Here is a 25,891-nt window from a genome sequence, read left to right on the forward strand (position 1 = left end):
GTTTTCATCTATTAGGAGTACTTTTTAACCTGGGGAGCAAAGGTGATTTCCTCAGCTGGCATGAGCTGCAGGGACACCAGCTGCCTGGCATCCTCAGTGACTCACCATTCTCACGACCGGGTGACTTAGTGAAGCAGCTTTGAGAAGTGGGCAAAAGCTTGAGCTCTGGAGTCAAAGGTAATAGGTTCAAATCCAGACCCTGCTGTCCCACTTTAATGACCTTTGGTTAGCAAGTAACTTCATGTTTCTGAGCCTCAGTTTCCTGACCTATATCATGAAAATAAAGGGCATCACAGGCAGTGGTGTCCAGGAAGCAGGCCCTGAGGCAGTATTTAGTGTGCCAGCTGTTTCAGGGTTTAGTGCCCCTGAAAGGGAGAAGGGAGCAGTGCTGGGCAGAGAGAGAAGACAAGCTGTGATACTAGCTCACCAAAGCCTTGGCCAAGTCCACACAGGGGCTGAAACAGCTCCTCTGAGTTGTCCTGTGTTGGGTGGAACTGGCCAAGATTTTTATACTGTGGCAGGTGGGCCACCCTAGCAAGGATATGCCTTGGTGGAGGAGGCTCCCTGTAACCGAGGAAGTCCCTGGAGAGGCCAACAGCACTCCCAGCAGCAGGAGCATCCAGCCCTTTACCAGAGGGGACTCCGGGCAGTGTGGCTCCGTGTCCACCATGCAGAGTAGATACTTAAAGAGATGGATGTGACCATCGAGTAACAGACAATAGGAGGTTGTCCTGGTGCCTAGCTCACGATTGGCAGTCAGTGGTCAGTAGCTGCTGCTCTTATTTCTATGCCATGGTAGTTTCCACTTATTCCTACTGGTGTCCTTGAGCTAGTCAACCCATTATCTGCAATTTAGGCTCCCTGTCCAGTAGGGCAAGGAGACTTCCCTGCCAGTCGCCTGTCCAAGTCACATGTTTCGAGGGTCCATAACCAAAACTGCTGAGAAAAATACGAGACAACAGCACCATTTGGATTTAAAAATCAGAAAGGAGTAAGGGCAACCTTGTTCTGGTATCTTTGACTATATGGTAATATGCCTGCTTTCTTTTATTTTCCCCTTTTATCCAACAGCTGTGGGCATAGAAACTCAGCATACATAAACCCTCTTGGGGGCTAGAGGACTGGGTTTTTCTTTTCTCGTTGGATTTAGTAACATCCTTTTTACCAAAATGGTAGCCATGTGTCGGGCAGACTGGAGGAGAGCAGAGACCATCGAGGGCTGCAGCCTCATTGGGTGTCAGCCACTCCAAGCATGTGCTTTGGAGAATTTCAGAAATTCTGGTATTTTTCAGAACTGAAATTCATTAGCATTGTTGTAAGAGTCTATAAATACAGTGAAAAGCATTTACAAATAGACATTGTAAAACGCTTCCACACCCACAGTCTGAACACTGTCAAAACACCAGCTGCAGCTTCCTTACTTGGAAGGATCAGAACCTTTTTTAAACGACACCTACTGTGTTTTCAAAATAGGCTTGCTTCTGGCCCTGTATAGAAGATAATTTCAGCCGAAAGCCTGTGTCTGGCTCTTGGCATTCGGGATCAAGGCTCAGAGAGACGGGGGGATCCTAAGCTCCTTCCTATCAGTGCAGCTGGTGCTTTAGCATCTGGGGACAGGTCGCTCAGGGATGGTACTTCCTTTCTTCAGGTGTTCCCTCATGGCTTAGACCTCTTGGTCTAGGATTTATAACTCCACACACCCCCACCTGGTTCCCAGGTGAGCTCCAGATGTGGTCACAGGTGATGACAGGGGCACCTGTGGTCAGGGAGGTTCTTAAAGGAGTATGTAGGCAAGGGCCAGACCATCTCACCTTTGACCTTGGCAATACTCCTGCGGAGAAAGGAGAGAGAACATAAGCTGCCTGAATTGTATGGGTCTCTGTTGTTAAAAGTGAATTTTAATGAAGGAAAAATTTTACTTATAGTCTTATCCCAGAGACAACTATTATTAACATTTTGGACAATTTATTTTCCATCTTGTCCCCTGTGTATGATTTGGTTTGTTTTTCATTGGTTTTATTTAGTTAGGATCATACTGAGTATCCTACAGCTTTTGGGGGAAAAAATTGCATCTATTGTACAAAAATACATGATGCATTCCCATTTCAGAACAAAGGCAAATATTCATTGATTCCACAAGTGTTTTTGAGCCCCTGCCAGGTACCAGGTGCTGAGCTGGGTGCTAAAAATCACCCATCACATTATCCAGGAATAGTCACTGTAAATATTTTTCCAGTCTTAAATAACAATCCCCCTTCCTGATACCCAAGCAGGGCATGTGGGTATATGTGCATGGAAGAGTGGGTCATTTTAACTTGCTGCTGTCCTTTGCCACTGTAATATCAGCCTTTGTCCTTCTTGTCATAATGTGTTTCTAAATATCATTTTCATGACTATATAAAAGTCCACCAAATATAGGTTACTCAACTGTTCCCCTCTTCATGAAAGATTTCAGTGTTAATTTTTCTTTATTACAAATAAGACTGTGGTCTTATTTGATCTACAAAACCCACTTGGGCATTTCAGACTATTTCTTTAGCATAGCCTCCCAGAACTGGGCCAAAGCAGATGCCCATTTTAAATGCTATTGATATACACCCTATTCTTAGAAATTACTTCTTTTTACCCTGAACCATTCCCCAAAGGCTTTGTGGTAACTTTCCAAAATGCATCTACAAGAATAAAATAGTTGAGAGTGACAGTAAGGGAGAAAATAAAGGTAGAAAAGTAATATAGCCCAAGATAAGATGAGCACAGTAATGAGCAGTAGGGTTCTCTACAGTCCCTCAAGATAGGCTCACATTTAACTGGAAGCTTCTAGCTGTCAAATCAAAGAGGGAAGTGGCGGCTCCAAAGATTCATAGTTACCAAAATGCACGAATAAACCAAATGTTCAGAAGCAACCAAGCTGAGCTGTTCTGAGATACAGATCATTAGCTGCTACATAAAGCTCGTTCTCCCACCAGCACACCCTCAGATTCTCTGCCCAGCCACCCGCCATGGTGTCACCTCAAACCAGTTTTCCCCTTGGGAAAAAAAAAAAGCCCAGTGGAATTAACTGGACTTTTTTTTTTTTTTTATTAACTGGACTTTTGTTGCCTGAATGACCTTTCTCCCTGAACAGAACACATGTTCTCACAGGTTTTGGTCCTTGTGTTCCCAAAAGGACAGGACTGTCTGGCCCTGGGTATAATTTGAGTTGTGTTAGTTTGGGGAATGACAGCACCAAACCATTCCGACTCTGTAGTTAGAAAATAATAAGATTGAGAGCCCTTGAGAACTTTTAAAAATGAAAATGCTTTTCCTACAAATAATGGTGCATTTACAAAACATTTCATCCAGAAGGTTACATTCAAACTAGTAGCCACTGGGGCCCTGCCAGCAGAATGTTTTGAAATGAATTTCCTCAGTCTCATTGTTGCTGTTGGCTTGGGGTCTGCTCGACGGAGAGAGTCCTATGGGACCTGCCCTTTGGTGGCTGGGCATGGAGAGGGGCTCTGCTCCAGCAGCCTGGCCTGGGGGCCCCCAAGGCCCTAGGAGACGGGGCTGAGGTGGGAAATAAAGGCTCTGCTCTGAAGCTCAAGCTGCTTCCCCCTTCCAAGCGCAGTAGTCCACGCTCTTCTTGAACTTTTACTTCGGCTGAGCTCTGAAAAGCCCAGGAAGTCTCATAATACACACCCACAGCGTGAGAGCTATGTTTTGTCTTGGTGGCAGTCAGGCCATTCGGCCCAGCCCTGTCACCCTGGAGTTCTTACCTCTGCTTGTCTTCTGTTGAGGGTACTTGACGTTACACTGGAGGTTACAGATCAGGCTTGTTTGCTTGGGAACTGACGGGGGCTTGCCTCCTTCCACTGGGCCTCCTCCACCATCACAAGGACATGCGAATCTCGCTGAATGCCACTACCACCGGCCCTTCTTGTGCAAAGACACCGGGTTCGGCCCTGTTAAGTCCCTCCCTTGTCCCCAGGCTTACAGGTCTCCTGCTCAGCTATCCTTCCATTCCCCATTACCCCCAGGACAAACAGAACCCTCTAGTATTCAGCCTGGCAGTCTGACTCTGCTGACCTTTCTGCTCTCACTACCCTCTGGGGACCTCAGGCTTTAGCCCCAGGACCCCTGGCCACACCAGGCACTCCCACCCACCTGGGGTCCTGGCTTTACTGCACCTCCTCCTGATATGCCCTCTCTCCCTTTTCTTCCATGGCCCGGCTGGAATGCCACCTCCCCTGCATGCCCCTTGCCATACCACACAGGTCCCCTGCCCTGATCCAGTCCTTTCCAGATGACTTTGATATGCCTGTCTCTTGCATAGCCTGTGCCATGTGGGCCTGTGTCTGTCTGTCTTTCTCGCATTTAGACCATGAGCCCCTCCAGAGTAGGAACTACCTGGCTTGGCCCTCTCAATCCCCTCTGCATGATAGGTATCAGACAGGCGCTCTCCTTTGAGTAACTCTGCTACTCATTGTGTGGTTTGGCTTCAGGCCATGATGACTGCCAAGAGCCATGAGGTGGATTATTTCTGTTGCTTTCCCAGAATGACTGCTTGGCTTCTCCCTCTCACTTTATGGGTGAGGATCTTTTCCGCTTTCACTACCATCATAAACCTCAGATAATCTCACTCAGGGCTCATCCCCCTGAAAGGGACTAGAGAACTGCCCTTTTGGGGGGAATTTGGAGGAACCTTCTGTTCATGCACGAGTGAGCTACTTCTCTCATCATCTCAGAGGCCTATTCCCATTCCTTGGGGCTGTTCCTAGCCCAGATACAGAGGGAAGTCACTCGTGTCCTGATGGGCATGGGGGCACCCACCCAAGAGCTGTCTAATTTTACAGGCTTGTGCCCCAGCGCCAGCCTTCAGGCTGCCAGATCTTAAACTCAACCCCCTGTGCCTGTCAACAGCCTGGCTGATTCCTCCGCCTCAGGCCAGAAAACCTTTTTCTCAAGGTTAAAAGTAGCCGACCTTTGACAAGCAGCATTGGCTAAATTCCTTGCTCCTTAAAAGGAAAGCTCCCAGTTATCATTTGCTGGTGCTTATTTGGCCATGGGGCGGGAGAAGGCCCTACGCTGTACCCTGTGTACCAGCAGGAGGGTTTGTGGCTAAAGGTGTATTGCTGAACAGTCATTATTAAAATAGCCATCTCTGAAAATGTGTGCTGGAGAGGTGGGCATCCAGTCTGTCAGCCGGTTTCACCAAGGCCCATGTGGTTGGATAGGTCATTGGCTCCCACTGGCTCCCTCACAGGCGCAGGCGACAGTGCCACCCGCCCCATGCACAGCACGCTCCTTAATGCGCGTGCAGCAAGAAAGCTGACAAAATGACAAGGGCACACACCAATTTTTAAATGCTTGGACTTGTGTTTTTAATGTAGGGGTGACGGTCCAAAGATTGACTTGGTGGGCAGTTCGATCTCTGGCATCCTGGACAAGGATCTCTCGGACCGCAGCAATGACATCGGTGAGTAAGGAGAGCTTTCTGGCTTCTCTTTGCAAAATTTTAAGAGAACTTCAGAGTTTGACTTGCCTTCTTAAGCAGCCTGATGAGAACTAACACAGCCATTTCAGTGAAAGGCTAATAGCCCATGGTTGGTTTTAAATGTCACAGTTTTATAAAGAAGGGGAAGTGATGGTGGTTTCCACATTAAAACAGATTGCCTGGGATTTCTAATCTCCCTGACCTCAGGAGAACAGTCTAATGAAAAGAAGTGATAAATAAACCTTTTGTAGAAGTGGACGTTAGCACTTACATTCATATTTTCTAGTGATATACCTATTTAGTGGAAAAAAAGGTGAATGGGTGAAAATGAAGAATGGCAGAGTTCGTTGTAGTCACAGCACTCAGTGTTTTGAGTTTGAATTTAAAATGAGCTCTGGCATGAAAATTACCACTTAGTTAAGAATGTGGGTAAGTTTTTCAAAGGTTAAGGTAGCACTCTTTGATAAAGGGGAAGGTAGTTAAAGTCTCTGTGGGTACACAAGTTTTGTTGGAGGGTCTTTTGGGGATGTGCGCAGGTGGCATGAGGTTGCATCTGCTGGTTGATGCCACTGTTGGTCTGACTTGGATGACAGCCCTTTTAAGAAGTCTAGATTCAGGAACTATTTTTTTTTATTAGCTTTACATCTTTTATTTGTTCCTGTCATGGTCACAATATTCTACATTAATAGGGCTACATTTTGGAATTTGCCTTTTTAATTCAATGCTTTTCTTTTGAAATAATTAGAGATTGACATGCAGTTGTAAGAAGTAATACAGAGAGAATTACATACCCGTTACCCTTTTTCTCTCAATGGTAACATCATAATGAACCTATAGCGTGAGATCCCAACCAGGATATTGACATGGACACGTCCACCAGGTTCCCCAGTTTTACTAGTACTTGTGCGTCTTTAGTTCTTTGCAGTTTTGTCACATGTGTAGGTTTGTGTATCTACCACCATGGCCAAGATACAGAACATTCCATAGCCATCAGGATCCCCCCCTGTTGCCTTTTTATAACTGTACCCACCTCCCTCCTCTTCCCCACCCCTTCCCTAACCTCTGGCAGCCACTCTTAGGGACTGATTTGACACGGAAGATTTCCAGCATCTTTTGCATTGGCTGCTCAATTTAGAAACAAACATCTGACCACTGGCAGGCTCATAAGAGGCACCAGAGTGCCTAACGTGAGCCTTCTCATCACCTGGGATTACTCCTCTTTGGGGTGCTGTTTTTGTTTTTGTTTTTTCCTGAACCTGCTAATAGAGTTGCATCTTTGCAACTGCTGACTTGCAGTCTCTGGTCTGATCTTGAGAAGACTTAGTGGTAGGATGTGTCACTGTAACTCTAAAGACCAAAAATATTTGCTCTGTCTCCAGAGACTGTTGCACATCCTCAGCCTTTGAGAAGCTCAGTCAGGAAGCATGACCAAGGGCTTCTGACAGCTTGGGCTGATGGAATAATAATAGAAATGCTGGCCTGCTGGACTTTTGACCTGGTTAAAGGGCAGAGCGGAGCAGTAATTGGCTATGAATGAGAAGGAATCATCAGAATGAGCCTGCTGAAGTTTTGGTCTTGCTACTGTGGTTTAACATTTTAAGGGCCCACATTTTAAGGCACGATAACCAGTAATGTGGGGCTTCCCACGGGAAGGGAGGTGTTCTCCCTCCCCCAGAATACACAGAGCTGTGCCTTGCCTGTGAAAGCATTGGCCTTTGGCTCTTGTTTTCTTTGGGTCTGGAGATGACTCAGGTGGCTCTCACCAAAATAGGAATTTCATATTTCTCAGTCTGACGAGCTAGTTTGAAAATGGTGGGGGCCTTGATCAAAGTGTCTTTGTCTATGAAAGCTCTTCATTCGTGGAAACAGTACCAGTTGTGTCTATCTGGGAGCCCAGAAAGAGCTGCTGAGGCTTAGTTTGCTCTCACTTAGCAAGAAGACGTTAATCCCAGAAGGCTGTAATTCCTCAAGCTAATAATGTAACACATATTATTTGCGTTGCAAGAAACGATGATCAGCAGCCATGGAATCAGCCACTAAATACTTGAGTACCCACTCAAGGACAAGGCCCTCATGCACAGGTCCTGCCTCCCAGCAGCTTCGGGTCTGTTTTGGCTGCTGGGACAGCAAATGGAAAGTGAGGTGACAGCAACGGTCTGTCTGACCACTGAGTGGCAGAAAGTAATGTCAGTGAGAGTTGGGGATGCTCCTTGGTGCCCAGGGTGCTAGGGCAGGCTCCATCGGTGAGGGGGGAGGGGGGGCAGACTTATCTGGATCTAGAAGTTGGGTTCGCTGAGGCAGAGGCAGGCAGGGAGATCCCATGGGGCGTGCTGGTAACTGAGCACAGATCAGCCGCAGGAGAGGCTTCGTGCCCACACGGAGGGAGCTGCCCTGGGCACAGAGGTCTGGGCGGGACTCGTTAGGAAGGGGATGCCTCTGTAATTTATTCGGCAGGTGCTGGGTTGACACCAAACTGGCGGGATTGGGTCTAAGCATTTAGATACTAACTGATGGAGCTCTATGAGACCAGTCAGATGAAGGAAAGATGGGCGTCAAGGAGTCAGGTTATTTGATAGTTTGGGCTTGAGGCAGTTAAGAGAGCCCACATTAAGCCTCGCCATAGGATTGTGAAAGAAGGGCTGGATGGGGAAGCAGCAACTCGAGAGAATTATTGCCAGGCCTCAGGCACAGGCTGGATTTAGGAGGAGGGAGGAGGAGAGAATACTGTGTCAGCTGTGAGGTTTGAGGGTAGGGGAAAAATGACTTGGGTAGAAATAAGCATGTCTGGCGGGGGGACTGGCGTGGAGGGGAATGTGGATTTATTTAAGTGTGTTGACTTTGAGATCTAGTCAGTGCTGGATGAGGCGGAAGCTGGAAGGCCAAGGCTGGGGAGGGTCGACGTTGTAGAGGCCAGCAAGGATTGCAGGTAGACGTTAGGACCTTCCAGGCGACATAACGCAGGGCTGGCACCTATAGACAGCCCCATGTGTGAGTGCAGGCTGCTGCCTCCAGGCCAGGAAACGTTCCGTAATTTATACAGACTCTCTGGGCTGTAGCTTCTTTATTGATGAAGGGAACTAACATCCCTCCCAACTTTCCTACCTTGTCTTCCAGAGTTCTGTAAAAATCACTTGATGGGCTGCTCAGTGATAGAAATGCTTATTATTAAGGCTGTTGTTTGCTTAGAAGGGATAGTTAAGTCAGGAAGATAAAATCCTTAGCATGGAAGAAGAGAAAGAAGGACCTAGATCTTAAAGACCAAACCATTTAAAAAAAAAAAAAAAAGACCAAACCATTCACAAAAGTCCCTATCTAAGGGAAAAGAGGAATCTGGCAACATCTCAGAGACCAAGGGATGAAAGGATTTTAAGCAGAATGTCTTCAGGCCCAAATGCAGAAATACTGTCACAGGTGGGTTGGTCAAGGAGAATAGGACACTGCAGAGGAACTGCCTCCCTTCAGGGCTGCTTTGTGTCTCTGCTTTTGTAGCACTTGTTCATTGCTTTGAATCAAGAAGGAAATTATTTGTACCAGAATGTTTTGTTAGTGACTCAAACAATTGAAGCTGTCCAAATGTGGGCTGCATGAATAGCCGAATACAGCCCTGAAAGCCATTAGAAATCATCAGTGTTAGCTATAAATAAATCTGTTTCCTCTTAATAAAGCTATAATTTTAAATTATTATAATATTGAATTAGAGAACATGGCTTTTTCAGATCTCGTGTGGGCAGCTACCAGCATCTGTCAGCCCCACAGTAATTTAGAATGAAATCAGTTGGTCTAAAACGATGTTGTTGATGTCGGTTTGAGATACTGTGTATCAAACTACACCGCCATATTTCAAGTAACATAATAGGAAACGTGGATGAGCTCCAGAGCAGGCCTGTGCATGAATAGAAATGAAAATTAAATTGTCCAGTTTTCTCTTGCTGACGGAAGAATCTCTGCTCCGATTGAATGGGAGATTATAGGCCGAGAAGTCAAGTGCCATAACATTTACTTTTATTATGCCATATATTGTAGTTCCCACGGCATGGCAGGATTTATTATTACACCTCAATACCGCAGAGATTTTCCGACTCTTTCCCGCTGAAGCACACAGCAGCGGGCCCTCAGGTGGGAAGCAGCTCAGGAACTAAGCCATCTAGTTGTTGGAACTGATTGACTTAGAAGCAACCCTTCTTGTTTCTCCCCTGTTGCTTGCCTCCGTCGACCGTTGTTCCCTGTTCTATTCAGCTCTCATCCCACTTTTCCCACTTCCACCCCTTTATGTGGACATCACCCCCTCCTCACATAGAAAAGCTGGGAATTTCTCACCTGTCTTTCCAACCTGATCCACAGATACACACTTGACATTGCCATCCATCTAGGGGCCAAGTGTTGCTAGCTATAAAGTCGATGGACTTAGGACATGGAACTGGCTTGGAGCACATGAATGAATCTAACTTCATCTTATCCTCAAATCTCTCATGGATGCCTCCTGGCCTTTGGCTCCTGTGAACCAGGAAATGCAGAAGCACTTCCCTACTGATACCCTGGGAGTGCTATTAAGAGCTCATTAATTTGAGATCCTGGAAAGGTTCTGAAACTGGATTGTGGTGATGGTTACCCAACTCTGTAAACTTACTAAAAATTGGTAAGTTGTACGCTTAACAGGGGTGAATTTTATGGTATACAAATTATACCTCAATAAAGCTGTTAAAAGAAGCTCTGGCTCCTATCCAGGGACACAGGTCATGATTACACGCCAGTTTATATCAGGATTGTTTGAGAAGCAATATGCATGTCTCCAGTGTGACTGCAAAAAGCAAAAGAGGGTCATGTGCTTTATTCCAAGGAAGTGAGACATCTTGAACTTTGGGTCTTGAACCTAGTCAGTCCTCTGAGCATTTTTGGTGTCCTCCCTGCACTTCGGGACACTCGGCCTTGGCTCCAGTTCATTCAGAAGAGGTTCTATGCCAGAACTCTCCCTGCAGGGCCACGTGTGACTCCCCACCTCTCACCTAAGACTGTTAGGGCTCACAGTCTAGGTTTGCACTGAGTAAATGAGGTCAAGCTGGCAGCCAGGACTGGTTTCAAAATCACCTTGCAGTCCTGGAGGAGTTGGGCTGATGGCAAGGCCTTGTCCTTCTGGGCACTTCTAAAAGTCCGGTCCCGAATGTATACTGATGATGTTCACTGACGGACTTTCACGGTTAGAAACATTAGGCCGCACCCAAACCAGGGCACTTCCCTCTGCCCGCTCAGCCCCGATCAGGGCAGTCCCGATCTTCGGCAGTCTGTTGGGCTGGCCGGGCTCATGCTTAGTTTTGATAGGTTCTGCAAACCTCTTTTACCTTGTCACATCTGATAAGAGCAAAAGCAATAAACGTTCAAAGTGCCAGTAGGAAAACGCTCATGAATACTAAAGGAACAGGCGGAGGTTAAGCTAAGCAAAGTGGGGCGATGGTGATACATGTTGCTTAACCTCTTGGGAGCGATGTATTTGGCTGTGCGAATGATTCAAAAACACAAAGAGTGAGCAGTGCCATCCTGCCTGAGCCACCTGCAGCCATCAGCCAGCAGCAAGGAAAAGTAACTGACCGGTAAGATGAGCAGGGGGACGTTTGGGTGTTTAGCAAGTATGTTTGAATGACTCTTGGCTCAGAGAGGGTCACTGTGCCAGCTACCTGCGCGGACCTGTGACCAGCCCCAGAAGCTCACCTGCGCGCAGACGCAGCACATCCTGCTCTGGTATTTTGATTGCCCACCTCTGTGCTCAGGTCTCCTGTGGTCTACTTTCAGCCCCATGGCTCGGGCATCTCTACTTTTGCTACATGCTGAGACCACTGGCAGCTTGAAGAATGCAAATGCGGTATAGTAAGTAGCCTATAGGCGGCAGAGAGACTTACACAGTAAGCTTGGTCACTTCTGTACTGTGCTCAGCCAAGGCCTCCCTGCCACGAATGAATGTGGAAGCAAGAAGGGAGCAGGTGACACGCAGTCTCAGATGGCACATGGCATTTATTTGGCCTGCAGTGCCCTCTGCCCACTGGCCCCGGGCTCACAGATTGGCAGAGCCTGGCTATGGCTTCCGTTTGACTTGTAAATATCCAGAGGGATCTATGACCTGTGGGAAAACCATGCTCAAGTAACTCCCTTGCCATACTAAAAGCACTGGAGACAAAACTATACCTTATTAAGGAGGAAATTTGAGTTCCCAAGCTCCTTCTCTAGCCATGGGCCCTTGTTAAGGCCTGATGTGGACACCTGGGCCCGGTCCACCTCCCGCTACCTTGGATTCATTACAGGAGAAAAACGAGCACTTAGGAGTGAGGTTGGTGGGCCCCGTTAGAGGGTAATTGGATCTGGTGGTGACAAGCTAAGGATGAGGTGTCAGTGCACAGAGAGCCCTGATTTAGAGCCGGAGAAGCCGCTTTATTTAGCTGCGTGGTGACCTGCAGTGGCGCTCCCCACCTCCCCAGGCTTGAGTCATCTCTCCCCGAGGTTGTTCATGTTCTTTGGAATTCAAAGACACAGAAAAGGCTTTTCATTCGAAGGACTGCTGACTTTTATTTTACTAATTAAGGACATTTTAAAAAGCAAATGCCATCACCTGGTGGAAATAATCTCTGAGTTTAAAGATTGGACAAATTTAGCTTACTGGAAGACTCACAGCGTTGGCCTTCTTTTCCTTGGCACTTTATAGACAGGTGGTAGCTTTGTCATGGATTCATACCCAGTTCTGGGGATGGCTTCTGAAAATCACAGGTCTAGCACATGTGTGCAGGGGTGAGGGTCTGGGGAGAGGAGAGGTGTCAGGGGCAAACAAAAGGCCCCAGAGAGAGGCAGGTGTTGAAGCATGGGTGAAAACTCACTGCTGCCCAGAAATGTACAATTAGCAGATCAATTTTTTTTCAAATCGCTCATGAAATGTCAGATTTTAAAAGGCACTTTACTTTTTTTTAAAGATTTTTTTTTATTTATTTGAGAGAGAGAGTAAGCGCATGAACAAGAGGGGCAGAGGCAGAGGGAGAAGGAGAGAAGCAGATGCCCCGCTGAGCAGGGAGCCTGAGACACAGGGCTCTATCTCATGACCCCAGACCACGATCTGAGCTGAAACCAAGAGTCAGGGGGCACCTGGGTGGCTCAGTCGATTAAGCATCTGCCTTTGGCTCAGGTCATGATCCCAGGGGTGTGGGATCGAGCCCCCCATCAGGTTCCCAGCTCAGAGGGAGCCTGCTTCTCCCTCTCCCTCTGCCTGCCACTCCCCCTGCTTGTGCTTGCTCTCTCTCTCTCTGTCAAATAAATAAAATATTTTAAAAAATAAATAAATAAAACCAAGTGTCAGCCATTCGACTGACTGAGCCACCCAGGCGCCCCTATAGGGCACTTTAAATACTTCATACCTCTGTCCTCTTCCTTCCCCCATGGCTGGAGAATGGGGTCCTCCAGTTCTAGAGGTACCTGTCCCTTCCAGTGTGGTACCAAGAGAACCGGGCTTCAGGCAGTAGGTCTTTCCTCCTTGAGATTTTTACTTGGCATTTAATTTTGGGTTCTGAGGATGCCTGGGTGGCTCAGCAGTTGAGGGTGTGATCCCAGGGTCCGGGATCAAGTCCCGCATCAGGCTCCTTGTGGGGAGCCTGCTTTTCCCTCTGCCTGTGTTTCTGCCTCTCTCTCTCTCTCTCTCTCTCTCTCATGAATGAATAAATTATTATTATTATTTTTAAAGATTTAATTTTGGGTTCTGTGTGATTCCAGGCATTAGGATGTTGTTTCACATGCAAGATTTTCTTTTTTTTTTTTCTCTAAGATTTTCTTTTATGAGTGTGCAACTGCTCCTCTTTTCTCTAAGTAGAGTGCTATTGAGTGAGATGAAATGCCCTGTTCCTCTGCTCCCTGAAAGGAGACGCACCCTCTGGATGTACACCCCGCTCTAGCAGGCCATCCAACATGCCGTGCACCTCTTTGGGTCCTGGATTTTTATTTTTTTACTTTATTGAGTAGAGTTGACACACAATATTACATTAGTTTTGGATGTGGATCTTGGTTTTTCAACTTTAAACCTGGGGCTTGGAGGAAATTCTCATAGAGGTCCAGTTTGGCCCCACAGGCTTGTCTGCCTCTGTTTCTTTTAGTTGAGATTTCTGGACATTGAGAAAACTGCTCTTTTGGTAACCTCTAATTCCTCTTTAAAATTAAACAGCTTATTCTTTTGTTTGTCTCTTTATTGAAATTCCTTCAGTTCTGTTTTTTTCTTTAACCTAGAGTTGCTAATTTGGCCCTTTCTAAGTCTTCATCTAGGGTTTTTGCTTGTAAAAGATTTGCTGGCCAGATGGAAGTTTAAGTAATCAGCAATGGTGGGCATAATAGTCATGGTGTCACTTTTTATACATTTTTAAAAATTATTCATTCACATTTTTAAAAAATGTATCAAAAATTTTGAAAAACATAAATGGGTAGGATGTTTGCAATCCTAAATAAATTTGAGTTCTTAGAGCAAACCCTTAATACAGAGACAAGATAGTCCCACAGAATCACCGAGGAAAGTGGGGTACGTTAGAAGAACTGCGGGTTCTCAGGTAGGCACACTTGGATGTGAATTATAGCTCTACAAGTTCCAGGTTGAGTGACTCTGAGCTCCACTTTCCTCTTGTGTATGACAGGGTTAGTAATGGCCATCTGCCTAAGAAGATTGTTGTAAAATTTAGACCTGATAATTTGAAGCGGCACACACAAAACAGGTGATTTCTAAGTGGTAGCTGGTGTAGCCATAGTCACACAGAGGCAAAGAACCAGGCATCAACCTCCATTCTTACCATGACTACTGTTCCTGGAAAGTAAGAAAGTTCTGAACATATAACATTAATCAGCTAACTGAAGTTCTCCCCACCCCCTAGTTACAAAGGGAGTAGGTACTTTAAAAAAAAAAAAAAAGGAAGAACATGGGGAAGTTAGAAAGTCCCTTCAGAGTCCCAGCCTCTCTTTGAGATAATCACTGTTAATTTGTTGTACACACTTTCAGAAGTCTTTCCGTGATTGGGTAGGTGGATGAATTTCTTTAAATGTAATCATGTTGTATGTACAGTTCACAGATGTTTTTTGAAATAAATAATGTATGTTTGACATCTTTACATGTAAGTCACATAGGTCAAACTTCTACTTTTAATGTCAAGATAATATTCCATGGCATGATTCTAGCATAACCAGTTCACTCGGAGCAATGCTGCGAAGAGCAGCCTAGGACAATGATCTGTAGACAGGGCTACCCATACCCTGGGGGGCCATAGATACTCCCAGGCCATGGATAGTGCTTCATTTCTTATATGCTCTTTCTTCAAACTCCTCTCCTGGGAGAGACCCACTGGCAGGCTGCTTCTCCCTTTCCCTTCCCCTTTGCCAGTGACCTGCTCTCCGCTTACACAGCATAGCCAATCTCTTGCCCACTCCACAGGTATGCAAACCTCTGGTGCAAACTGAGAGACACTTTCAGGATTGGCATGGTACTTGAGAAATTGAGTGATTTTATTGACTGGACAAAAAAAATCCATTTACAAGTTGGTTGGTTTGTAAGTCTTTGCTTCTTACAAAATTGAAGGAGACCCACTGAGTTGTTCATTGATAGATTGTTCAAAATAGTTCTTGGTGATGCTAGACCACAGTCTGATTTTTGCCGTATAATTTGGAAAGGGTTCAATGAATTGAATAACATTTTGATAACAAAATTCTTTCCATTCTCATATACTTCTATTTATGTGAACAAAGTTTCTTGACACATCAATAGAAAGAAAAATAGGAATAGAATCAATACCAAGCCATGGCATTCTCATGTTAATAATCACACATGTGTGCATAAAGTTATTTGGAGGGAAAGCCCAATAAGATTCTCCTCTTTTATGCTGACAGGTTATCAGAATGTATGGTTGTGTGTATACATATGCTTCTATCATTTATGTACTACTAATAATTGTCAGGTAACTCCTTCCAGAAGAAAATTCATTTTTACACTTAGAGCCTTATGATCACAGGAAATTAAGAAATCATAAATTTCTATTTATATACATGTTTTTATGTATGTTTTTATGTTTTATAGAAAAAGATAATGAATGAAAGACAAAATTAACAAAAGCAGAAAGATAAATTACATTAGAGTAAAATCCAGCAATATGACAGAAATATGAATTCAGAGAGAGAAAGGGGTAGAATTTCCAACTGCTAAAGAAAAGCTTATTTGTGATTTAAAAAGTTTTTTTTATTTTATTTATTTATGAGAGACAGAGAGAGAGAGAGGCAGATACAGGCAGAGGGAGAAGCAAGCTCTTTGGGGAGCTGATGCGGGACTCAGTCCTGGGACTCCAGGATCATGCCCTGAGCCGAAGACAAGTGCTCAACCACTGAGCCACCCAGGTGTCCCATATTTGTGATTTTTTTAAAAGACTTGTTTATTTTATTTGAGAGAGAGTGAGAGATGCAGGGGGGGAGGGGCACAGGAGAGGGAGAGAGGATCTCAAGCAGACTCCACCCTGAGCACAGAGCCCGTCATGAGACTTGATCTCACAACCCTGAGATCATGACCCTGAGATCACGACCGGAGCTGAAACCAAGAGTCGGATGCCTGACTGTGCCACACAAGCACTCCAGCTTATTCATGATTTTTTAAGACAGATGACAGTGGGGCAGCCCCGGTGGCTCAGTGGTTTAGTGGTGCCTTCATCCTGGGGTGTGATCCTGGAGACCAGAGATCGAGTCCCATGTCGGGCTCCCTGCATGGAGCCTGCTTCTCCCTCTGCCTGTGTCTCTGCCTCTCTCTCTGTCATGAGTAAATAAATAAAATCTTTAAAAAAAAGATGGATGACAATGGTTGTTAAACTACTGTGGCATTCAAGTATATTTTGAATATATTTAAGAGAGCAATATAATAGTTATATTTTAAAATATAGCAGAAATTACATCTTTTGTGACCAAAACATGTCAAATTTTAGATGTCAACTTAAGATGTGTAAGGGGCACATGGGTTTTCAAAATTATTTTAGGCACACTGGTAAAACAGTTTGAAGACCACTGGCCTCATAAATATATCACTCTACACTTACATAAACAATCCTGTGGATCGGTTTCTAGAAGTGGACTATCTGAAAGTGTATACACTGACGTTTTGTGATAGGTGTTGCCAAATGGCATTATGAAAAGGCTGTGCTAATTTACATTTCTGCAATAATAGCATAACCACTATTTCCAATAAGTACATTATTTCCTAAATTGTTTTGCATAATGAAGTCAGACCTGTAGTAAGCAGCTTTTAAAGGAATGCAGATCTGGAAAGTGACTGACTTTTCCCCCACTGTTTGTTGCCTGTTATCAGTTCCTGTGAAGCACTCTACCTCTCTTCGGTGCCATACTTCTGGAAGGCATGCCCCCTTCCCTTACCTCTTCTCCAGATCTAAATTAGGTGCCCATGCTATCATTGCTAACTTCATCTTTTACCTTTCTTTCATAGTAGCTAGCAGAATTTGTAATTAAATATATAAAAGTCTATTTCTCTTGGGGGCTCTAAGCTCTGTGAGGCAGGGACTGTGGCTATTTTGTTCATCCCATATCCCCCCAATGCCTAGCCCAAAGTCTGGGGTGTAGGGCTCACTCAGTAAATATGTACAGAATGAATGGATGAGCATAAATCAGAAGAAATGCCAATACCATGATATAGAGTCATGGTAGAGATCTTCGTTGCCACTAGTCACATGTGCCTATTTACATTTATTTAAATAATCACGCTTAGCCATATTCCATGTGCTCAGTAGCCACATGGGACCAGTGGCTACCATACTGGACGGTACAGATACAGCAAGTTATCATCATCACAGAAAGTTTGAGTGGATAGTGCTATCAGAGAGTGACTGTACTTTCATTCTCCTAACTATAGCCATGCCTGGCACACAGTAGATCCTTAATAAACATTTGATTAACTGAATGAGCAAATAAATTCTGTATCTCCCTCTCTTACTCTTCAGCTTCAAGTTTCTATGTAAGTTACTTTGTACTGAAAAGCTGAAGGGCCTGGCTTAATTTGCCTAATATCTTACATTTATTGCCAACAATTTCCTTAAAGAAACCTAGTCCCTTTCTCTATCCATTTAAAAACACAGTGGAATAAATATTTTTTTAGGTAGGCTCCACACTGGGTATGAGCCTAACCTGGGACCTGAACTCATGACCCTGAGATCAAGAGCTGAGCCTAGATCAAGAGTCAGGTGTATAACTGACTGAGCCACACAGGCACCCCCCAAAACACTTTGGAGTAGAATAGAACAAAAGCAGCTTATTATCAGAGCATAGAGGGGTTTCTTTACATACACAACATTATATTCCTAGTATCTTTTCCTGTTCTTGATGTGGAAACAGTTCTCAGAATCAGTTAAATGAGAGGTAAGGTGAAATGTTCCTGCTGTCTGTTCCATGCTCTATAGTGGAAGGAATGCCACAGACATGAATCCGAACATGGGCTCTGTCACTTTCTGCTGTGACCTTGACCGAGTTTGCTAACCTTTGACCCTCTGTCTCTCTCCCTTTATGAAAACGAGTAGCCTGCTCAGCATGGGGTTTATGCAGGTTAAATGCATGTGTGGAGTATGGACTAGCAAGCTGGCCCAACAGTAGCTCAGACCTGTTTACTCTCGGTGCTTGTGTTGTGCACGATTGGCACCTGGATTACAAATGAAAACACAGCAGTTAATCTGCTATGTCCTTCCACATTTTGGAGGGCTTATTTTCCCATAGAATCTAATCTTTGCTCAAGTAAGAATTTTTCAGTTGGTACCTCAGCTAACACAGGTGTTCATTTGACCCCTACTAAAGGGCCCATCTTTGTCGTCTGCACAGATTTGCCACACTAGTCACATGGTTTCTGTGCAGAATGAGACTTCCTGTCTAGACTGCCCTGAGATGCTTCTTCACTGTGGAGAAGGGACCTACAGCCCTGTGGGGTTAGGCTTTTCTCATCTTTAATCTGAAAGAAAAAGCGAGAAAGAGAGAGAAGGAAGGAAGGAGGGAAAGAAGGAGGGAAGGAAGGTAGAAAGGAAGGAAGCAAGGAAAGAAGGAAGTTTGTTTTTTTCTTGTAATGTAGCCTTGCCCTTAGATCTCTGTTCTTAAATCCCACAGCTCCATCAATGGTATATGAAAACAAAATTATACCTGATGATTTGAAAGAGTTTTCATATAATTTCTCATTTACAGAAGAATAACCCTGCAAAGCTGATAGCACAGATAATTCTCCCATTTTCTCCCCCTGGTGGAAAAACTGAAGCCCAGAAAGGTTTTTTGCTCATGTATTCAATAATCATTTATTAGACACCCACCGCAAGCCAGGAATGTTAGGCCTGCGAGAAACACAGATGAAAGCCATAGCTTCTTTCCTAGCTGCTGAGGAGACAGATGAGTCAATGAGGAATGTCAGGCAGGGAGCTGAATGCTGAGATTGGGGTGTGGGTGAGTAGGGGAGCCCCCAAACCAGGCTTAAGGGTATAGTCTGGCTCCTTGGAAGACGTCTTGGTTGCTAAGCAAAGCCTTGATAGCCCCAGGGAAGAGGAGGCAAGGGGAGGGCAGGGGAGGAAAGGAAGTCACACAAGGGACAGGACAGTAGTGGGCACCAGCCATACCGTGAGGGCCCTGGCCGTGCTCAGTCACCAGGATTTCCTGGGAACTTGGGAAGAATTTTAAGCAGAGGAGGACGACATCCTCTGATCTTCACCTCACACATGTCTCTAGGGGCTGCCCATGGGGTGGTACCAAGTTGGGAGTGAGAAATCCATTATAGCCCTTCTAGGCCTGTAGTCTGCAAGGAGCACTGCCAGCTGTAATGATCCTTGATGGTGACGTGGAGGAGAAGGGATGGCTTCCAGAGATACTGGGAGGTGGCAACATTGCCACGCTTCAGCTGTAGGAAACTTCTGCGCTAGGGCTCTTGCTCCAGTCCAGAGCAGTGAGCCCCAAGGAATAAACAGCCATTTAAGAGCTTGCAAGCAGTTCCTTCAGTGACAGAAGGCATGTCCCAGACTTTTAACTCTTTCTCTTCTGTGCTCTCAGTGAATGTGTTTTAGGTCACCTGTGGTCACTGGTACCATCCCTCCCATCCGTGGAAAATAAGCCTACATTTTCTAATTGAACTAAATAGGCTATGACTGCAGTTGATGGAAAATGGGCAACTGTGTGTGCCACGAAGAGTCAAACGCCCTTTCCAGGCTGGCTCCGCGTCCAACATAAATTATCCCCGTATGTCTGCAGAGGGGTTCGTCTTTCAAGTATGAGAAAAGCCAAGAACCTCTCATCCTTATGAAACTCACTTTGAAAAAAATACCCAACATTTGCCAGTTCAATCGTTTTGGATTGGCTTGTGAGCATTAAAACCATTTTTTACTAAGGAAAAATCCCCAGCCAGGCTGAGAAAGCTTATATCAAGTTTCAGCCTGATTCATTTCAAAAACCATCGTGAAACTCGGGACATTTTCTTCACACCACAATGAGTTAGTCATGGAAAGTCTGCCTTCATGTCAGCTAGCACGGCTGCAGTCACGAGAGCACGCTCAGTGCCACCGACAGTTTCTGCTGCCGGGTGGCAAAGTCCCCCCTCCACTGTTAGAAAGCAGAAGCACGCCGCAGTTGGGGCTCTGAGCCTCCCTCTTCAGCAGGTGACCTCTCTTCTTTCTGGAAGTTGAGCTTTGCTGTCGTGTGTCCAAAAAGTGCTTTTTACAAGCCTCACCTGGAAAGTTCAACGCAGCTGGGTATGCATGCAGAGGTCAAAAGAGGGGCTCCCCCTGCAGGACTCTGGCCATCCTCTTCTTGAGTGACAGGGACCAAGCAGTCCTGTCGGCCATCTGTCAATCTGTTGAGGAGATGCTGGCGAAGCGTGGCCAGCCTTCAACATGTCCGGATGTTTTTAGTGTAGACCTGAGCCAGTAAAATGAAGCGGGCCAGCCAAGCATCCTCTGCAGCCGCGCACAGGGTGCTGCCTTCCACCCTGGGTGGCCACCTCATGTCCCGGTAGCGGGCGCCTCTGGAGGCGGCGCTCCTGGAATCAGAGTTTCTTCTTGGGATGGGTTATTCATCTGTCGGCTAGTTCATTTGTTCACCTGTTCCTTCATTCACAGAATATTAAGCACATTTTTCCCGGGAATGTGCTAGACTTTGAGAGCACAAAGATGGGTTTCTGTCCTCCTGGGGTCAGGATCTAAGCTTGGAAGACACATGCCGTGCCTCTGAGTCATTCTGAAAGGGTAATTTATTATGGACAACCTCGTATGTTGTCACACCCTCAACAACGCCCAGGTGGACTTCGTTATTTTAGTGGGCCCTGGGAGCTGGGCGGGGAGCATAGATGGAGTCCTCCCTGGAGCCCTGCAGAAGTTTCCTGGGTGTGACCTTGTGTGTCCCTACACACCAGTGGCCATGCTGAGTCCATGCGGCGGGGCGAGGGGGGCTGAGGCCGTGCCATCCACTCCCCTTGCTCCCCACACCCCGCTTCCACCCCACTCCGCCAGCTAGGTCACCTCACGGCCACCTTCTCCCACTGCAGCCTTTTCTGACTCGTCACCGATCCCCCGAGCCTTCGGGCGCCACTTTGATCAGCTGCTTGGGCGCCTCTGTGGCCCCACACACCAGGTCAGCACTGCCCAGCCTGGCCTGGGAGGAGCCCTCTGCTGCTGAGCCCTACTCCCAACTGCTGGCCTGGGCAGGCCGTCCCCTCAGCAGCCCCGGAACACCCTGCCACTCCCCTGGTGGTGGTGCCCTGGAGCCCTCTCGTCGCTGCTCAGTCCAAGCCTTCCTGCTCCCTGCCTGCCCCTAGCCTCTGCCAGAGCAGTGCTTCTCTACGTGGTGGCTTGCTAATGTCACTGGGGAAGACTGAAAAACTGCTTTGCCCAGGCTACACCCCCAAAAATTCTATCCTCACAGAGGGACCCAGGCATGAGTCATTTTTTTTTTAATTGTCCAGGTGATTTCACTGTGCAGCCACGGTGGAGAACCAGAGTGAATTAGCCTTTAACTGTTCACTGCTTCACCCTCCTTCACCCTGCTCATCTTTGGCCTCCAGAGCTTATTTCCGTTTCCAGGACAGAGTCCTGGTACAGGCGGGCCCTCTCAGCCCCTGGTAGTGTCCAACCAAGGCCCTTAGCAGCAGCTCGATTGCTAGAACGTTTAATGGCCTTCTCCATCACCTCCTCTGCATCTGCTCCTCTCTTCTCCCCCAGGCTCCCCTGGCCCCGTGTGCCTCCTGTGCCCTATACCCAGCCCCCACCCTCCAGGAGACCTCCCTGTCCTGGGCCTTCTTCCCTTCTCCCTGTTGGGGAGCCACATGGAGAACTTGCTAAACTCGTATGTAGCGTGCACACAAGAATATCTGTGTAACACCTTTCTATTAACAAAAAGAGGAGGAATGATTGGGGAACTAATTATCCAACAATAGGGGGTTGATTCAATAAATCATGAATTGCAGCGCAACAGAAGATTATGCAACCATCAAAATATTTACAGAGAACTCTTGGAGTCATGGCATATGATGTTAGGTGAAATAAGCTGAATTCAGTTCTCCATATAGTGTGAACTGGACTATCTACTTTTAGAAAAAGAACCTGAAGGGTTATATATATATACTGAAACACTAATAGTGGCCATCTCAGTGTGGTAAGGTTATACTTGACTGTCCTTTGTTATAATTTTATGTTTTTCCTAAAACAATTGTACTTTAAGCATGTACTCCTTTTGTAATCAGAGAAAAAGTGATTCAAAAACTAATTGGGGAGACATTAATATAAGATGATGACCTAGGGCATCAAATGAAGTGTATAATGGGGAATTTTGATTTCAAACAGCATGGAGTTAGTAGAGGTAAGTCCCAGGGTGTGGCCACAAGAGGAACCTTTGAGGAAAATAAGATTCTCTTAAAGGGAAGGCCCCTGAGAGGGTCAGGCCAGTGAGCTGGCTCTCAAGAGGCCCACATAACTATGGGGGTCTTGGCCTGGGCACAAGGTGTGTGAGCCGACTGGCAAGGTGGGGCTTTTCGGGAGCCTCGCATTGGTCTTAGGTACTGATTGGCTCCCCTGTGGCCTCAGAGCACCACTGATACTTTTCTTTGTTGTCTCTGCAGATAGTTAACCTTTGGTTATACTTCCCTTGCCCTGATAAGATGAGTTCATTGAATAATTATTCATTTACCAGGTGCTAGAATAAAGTCATATAATCTTGGGTATGATGTAATGGTTTGTGCTTGGTTTTGTCTTCCACTAAAGGAAGTAGCCTGCAGACAACACCTGCCTATTCATTAATAGAATAAAGCTGACCATCACACAGCCAGACCACTTACTATAACCACCAAGAAAAGAGCTCTCCCTAAAATAAGGAGGGAAAAAAACACACCTAGTTTTAATCTTTTCTGTCCTGAGCCCCCATATTTGCACTTATAGCAGTTATGGTGCTTTCAGCTGTGAATAAAGGATATCTGATTAAAATTGGCTACAATAACAGAAGGTTATTAATTTTACATAGCAAGAAATCCGAGCACTAGATGATTCCAGGGTCAGTGGGTGGCTCATTGGGGTTGTCAGTCATCCAAAGTCTTTCTATTCTTCTCTACCATCCTCAAAATCTCCAAGAGCATTGCCCTTGTCTGCCTTCATGGCCATAAGATGACTACCACAGGGTGTGCCTGGGTGGCTCAGTCAGTCAAGTGGCCAACTCTTGGTTTCAGCTCAGGTCATGATTTCAGAGTGGTGAGCCCTGCATCAGGCTCCGTACTAAATGGGGAGTCGGTTTGTGGATTCTCTCTCTCCCTCTGCCTCTGTGCCTTCTCCCTGCCACCCACCCCTACTTATGCTCTCTCTCTCTCTCTCTAAAATAAATAAATAAATCTTTTTAAAAAATGGCTGCCACAGTTCCAGGCAACCTGTCCATGCACAACAGCATCCCAAGCAGGAAAGACGAAAGGGCTGCATATAAATGGCCTTCTCCTCACTTCCTTTCAACAGAGACTGTAGACTTCCCCTTTCCCCTTCAGTAATTCAAATTGGGCTATGTAGCCACCTGTAGATGAATCACAGGCAAAGAGGAGCAGGATTGGTGTCATTGGCTCAGACTAAACATGGTTCCTGAAACAAAACTGGGGCTCCATTAAAAGGAGAATGGGAAATGGTTTGGGAAGGCAGTGCCTGGCATGGCATATGAAATACGACCTACTCGTCAGCAAGAGTTGGCATTCCCACAGTCACAAGCGATAATGGGTCTCTGTGTCAGCCTCTCTCTGCCAGCCATTCCTTTGTGCATCACATACACACATCTACACTGATTTGTAAACCCTCAGAACTAGATAGAATGAGGTGACCCCTTGACCTAACCATTTGTTGAAGAGGGTGGAAAAGTAAAGGTGGAGGCCTTCCTCCTGGACACATGTGAGGTACTGTTATGATCTGGCTGGATGATTCTATGTTCATCTGAGGCTCCCTGAGGGCAGAAGGTAGCCTGGGTATCTGGCCCCATGTGTAACACAGAGTAGCTGCTCAATCATAATGGAGTGAATGAGTGAGCAGATGGATGACCAAAGATCATGTCTCCATTGAGTGATACATCTCGAAGCAGAATGGTGCTGGGTTCTGGGAGTTATCTGGAGATGTAGAAGCTTGCTCTCCACCTCCAGGGAGTTTATAGTCTAACTAGGGTGATGGCCAGGCTGTGGCTGCACAACCAGAGGAGGAGCCTACCCTTTCATCTCTTTTGAAAATCAATGTTCAGCATTCACGTCCCATGACTATCATACCTTGTGATAACTGCTTTTTGTGTTGAGACCACAAGAATGTTTATCTAGCAAAATGAACTTGCATTTGTGGAAGAAAGAGGATTCCTCCTTTACCCCTTTTTCTGTAGCTTTTAAAGACTTACCGTGTTTATTGGATGACCAGAGGATGGAAATCACCTTCATAAATCCAGACGTGAAGGATGAGTATTAAGGAAACGAGGTGCTTGTGGCCTGTTGTAAGAATCTTTCCTCATGCCTATTATTGCTCTTAAATCTCTGTTTTACTTTTGTTTTAGACCTAGAAGGTTTTGACTCCGTGGTATCATCTACTGAGAAACTCAGCCACCCAACCACAAGCAGACCCAAAGCCACGGGGAGACGGCCCCCGTCCCAGTCCCTCACATCCGTAAGTGTCTACTCGCTTCTGCTGCTGCTGAAAAGCAGGGCAGGCTGGAGACTCCAGCCAAGGACTCCCCTGCGACTGGCTGATATGAGGACAAGCCAGAAGAGGGAGGCCAATGAGATACACTGCTGACCAAAAGTGATTGGAGAGTCTTCTGGAATCAAGCAGTATTTCTTTCCCTTGTTCTTTGCATATCTGCCAGTGAAGTGGGCACTACCTAGTCCCACTTTCCTTCTCTCTCCTTCCAGACTGATCCTTATTTGACCCTGAATGAAATTGGTAAGAAAAAAAATGTCATGTTTTATGGTGGGAGAGGAGAGCGAGGCTCGTTTGGTCTATAAGCAAAACTTTGCTAAAGAATGATCCACCACTTATACAGGTGCATGACAGTGGCCAAGCTTTTTTCTCCCAAAGCGCCATTATTGGCACCCCTCCATGGAACCCCACACATGCCTTTAGGAGATTGCTTGTAACATACAAGGTACGTGGTCATATAGAAGAGATAAGTCAGAACACTCCAGATAACCCACAGAAGTTTTTTGTTTGGGTCATTTTGAATAACTTCTTTCCTCACTGGAATCCTGTAACACATTTGTTGTACCAAATTTCAACAGTGAAATGCACAAAGAAGAAAGTAAGTGACCTGTGCCTGTAATCCTGCTTTCCAGAGCTAAGAACTGTTAACCACTTGCTGTCTATCTGTAGCTTTTATTTAAAATTCTATTTGTATATATAACGTTATTTCTTCCAAATGGGGTACATAGTACATGCCTTCCCCCCCTTTATTGTGCACCTTTCTCCCCAATCATTGCCCATTCTTCCATGATGTCACATTTAATGGCTGCCTAGCGTTCCAACCTGTGAGTGTATGAGAGTTTACCTAGTCAGTGCACTATTATTGGACACTAATGTTGCTTCTACTTCTTTATTATAAACACGGGAGTGAATGTCATTGGAGAAAAAATCTTGATGCATCCACAAGCAGTGTCTCTCTCTCCCTCTCTCTCTCTCTCTCTTTCTCTCTCTCTCTTTCTCTCTCTCTCTCTCTCTCTCTCTCTCTCTTCTCCCCCTATCTCTATATAGCACATTGTCTTGTCCTTGCTGGGAATGCAGGTCTAAGGCCTTATGACCTTCATTCACCCAGATACATCAAGGAATTAACCTTTTGCAGGTTTTCCAGAACATTTTTCTACTTCCGCCTCATCACTGATCCCCCCCCGAAGAGGTCCTCATTTAGAAGAAAAAGAATGCCACTTCCTTT

General features: G+C 45.8%; 1 protein-coding gene across 12 annotated transcripts in view; it reads left to right on the forward strand.

Annotated features, from left to right (window-relative positions):
* SH3KBP1 (SH3 domain containing kinase binding protein 1) overlaps window positions 1–25,891 on the forward strand; it is a 339,190-nt gene that overhangs the window by 299,935 nt on the left and 13,364 nt on the right. For all 12 annotated transcript variants that reach the window (XM_077889066.1, XM_077889068.1, XM_077889065.1 and 9 more), the window contains 2 exons: window positions 5,370–5,455; window positions 24,524–24,633. In XM_077889066.1, the coding sequence (XP_077745192.1) occupies window positions 5,370–5,455; window positions 24,524–24,633 (196 nt within the window). The remainder of the gene's footprint in view (window positions 1–5,369; window positions 5,456–24,523; window positions 24,634–25,891) is intronic.

The sequence above is a fragment of the Canis aureus genome, chromosome X (genome assembly GCF_053574225.1).
Source record: "Canis aureus isolate CA01 chromosome X, VMU_Caureus_v.1.0, whole genome shotgun sequence".
In the NCBI taxonomy this organism is placed as follows: Eukaryota; Metazoa; Chordata; class Mammalia; order Carnivora; family Canidae; genus Canis; species Canis aureus.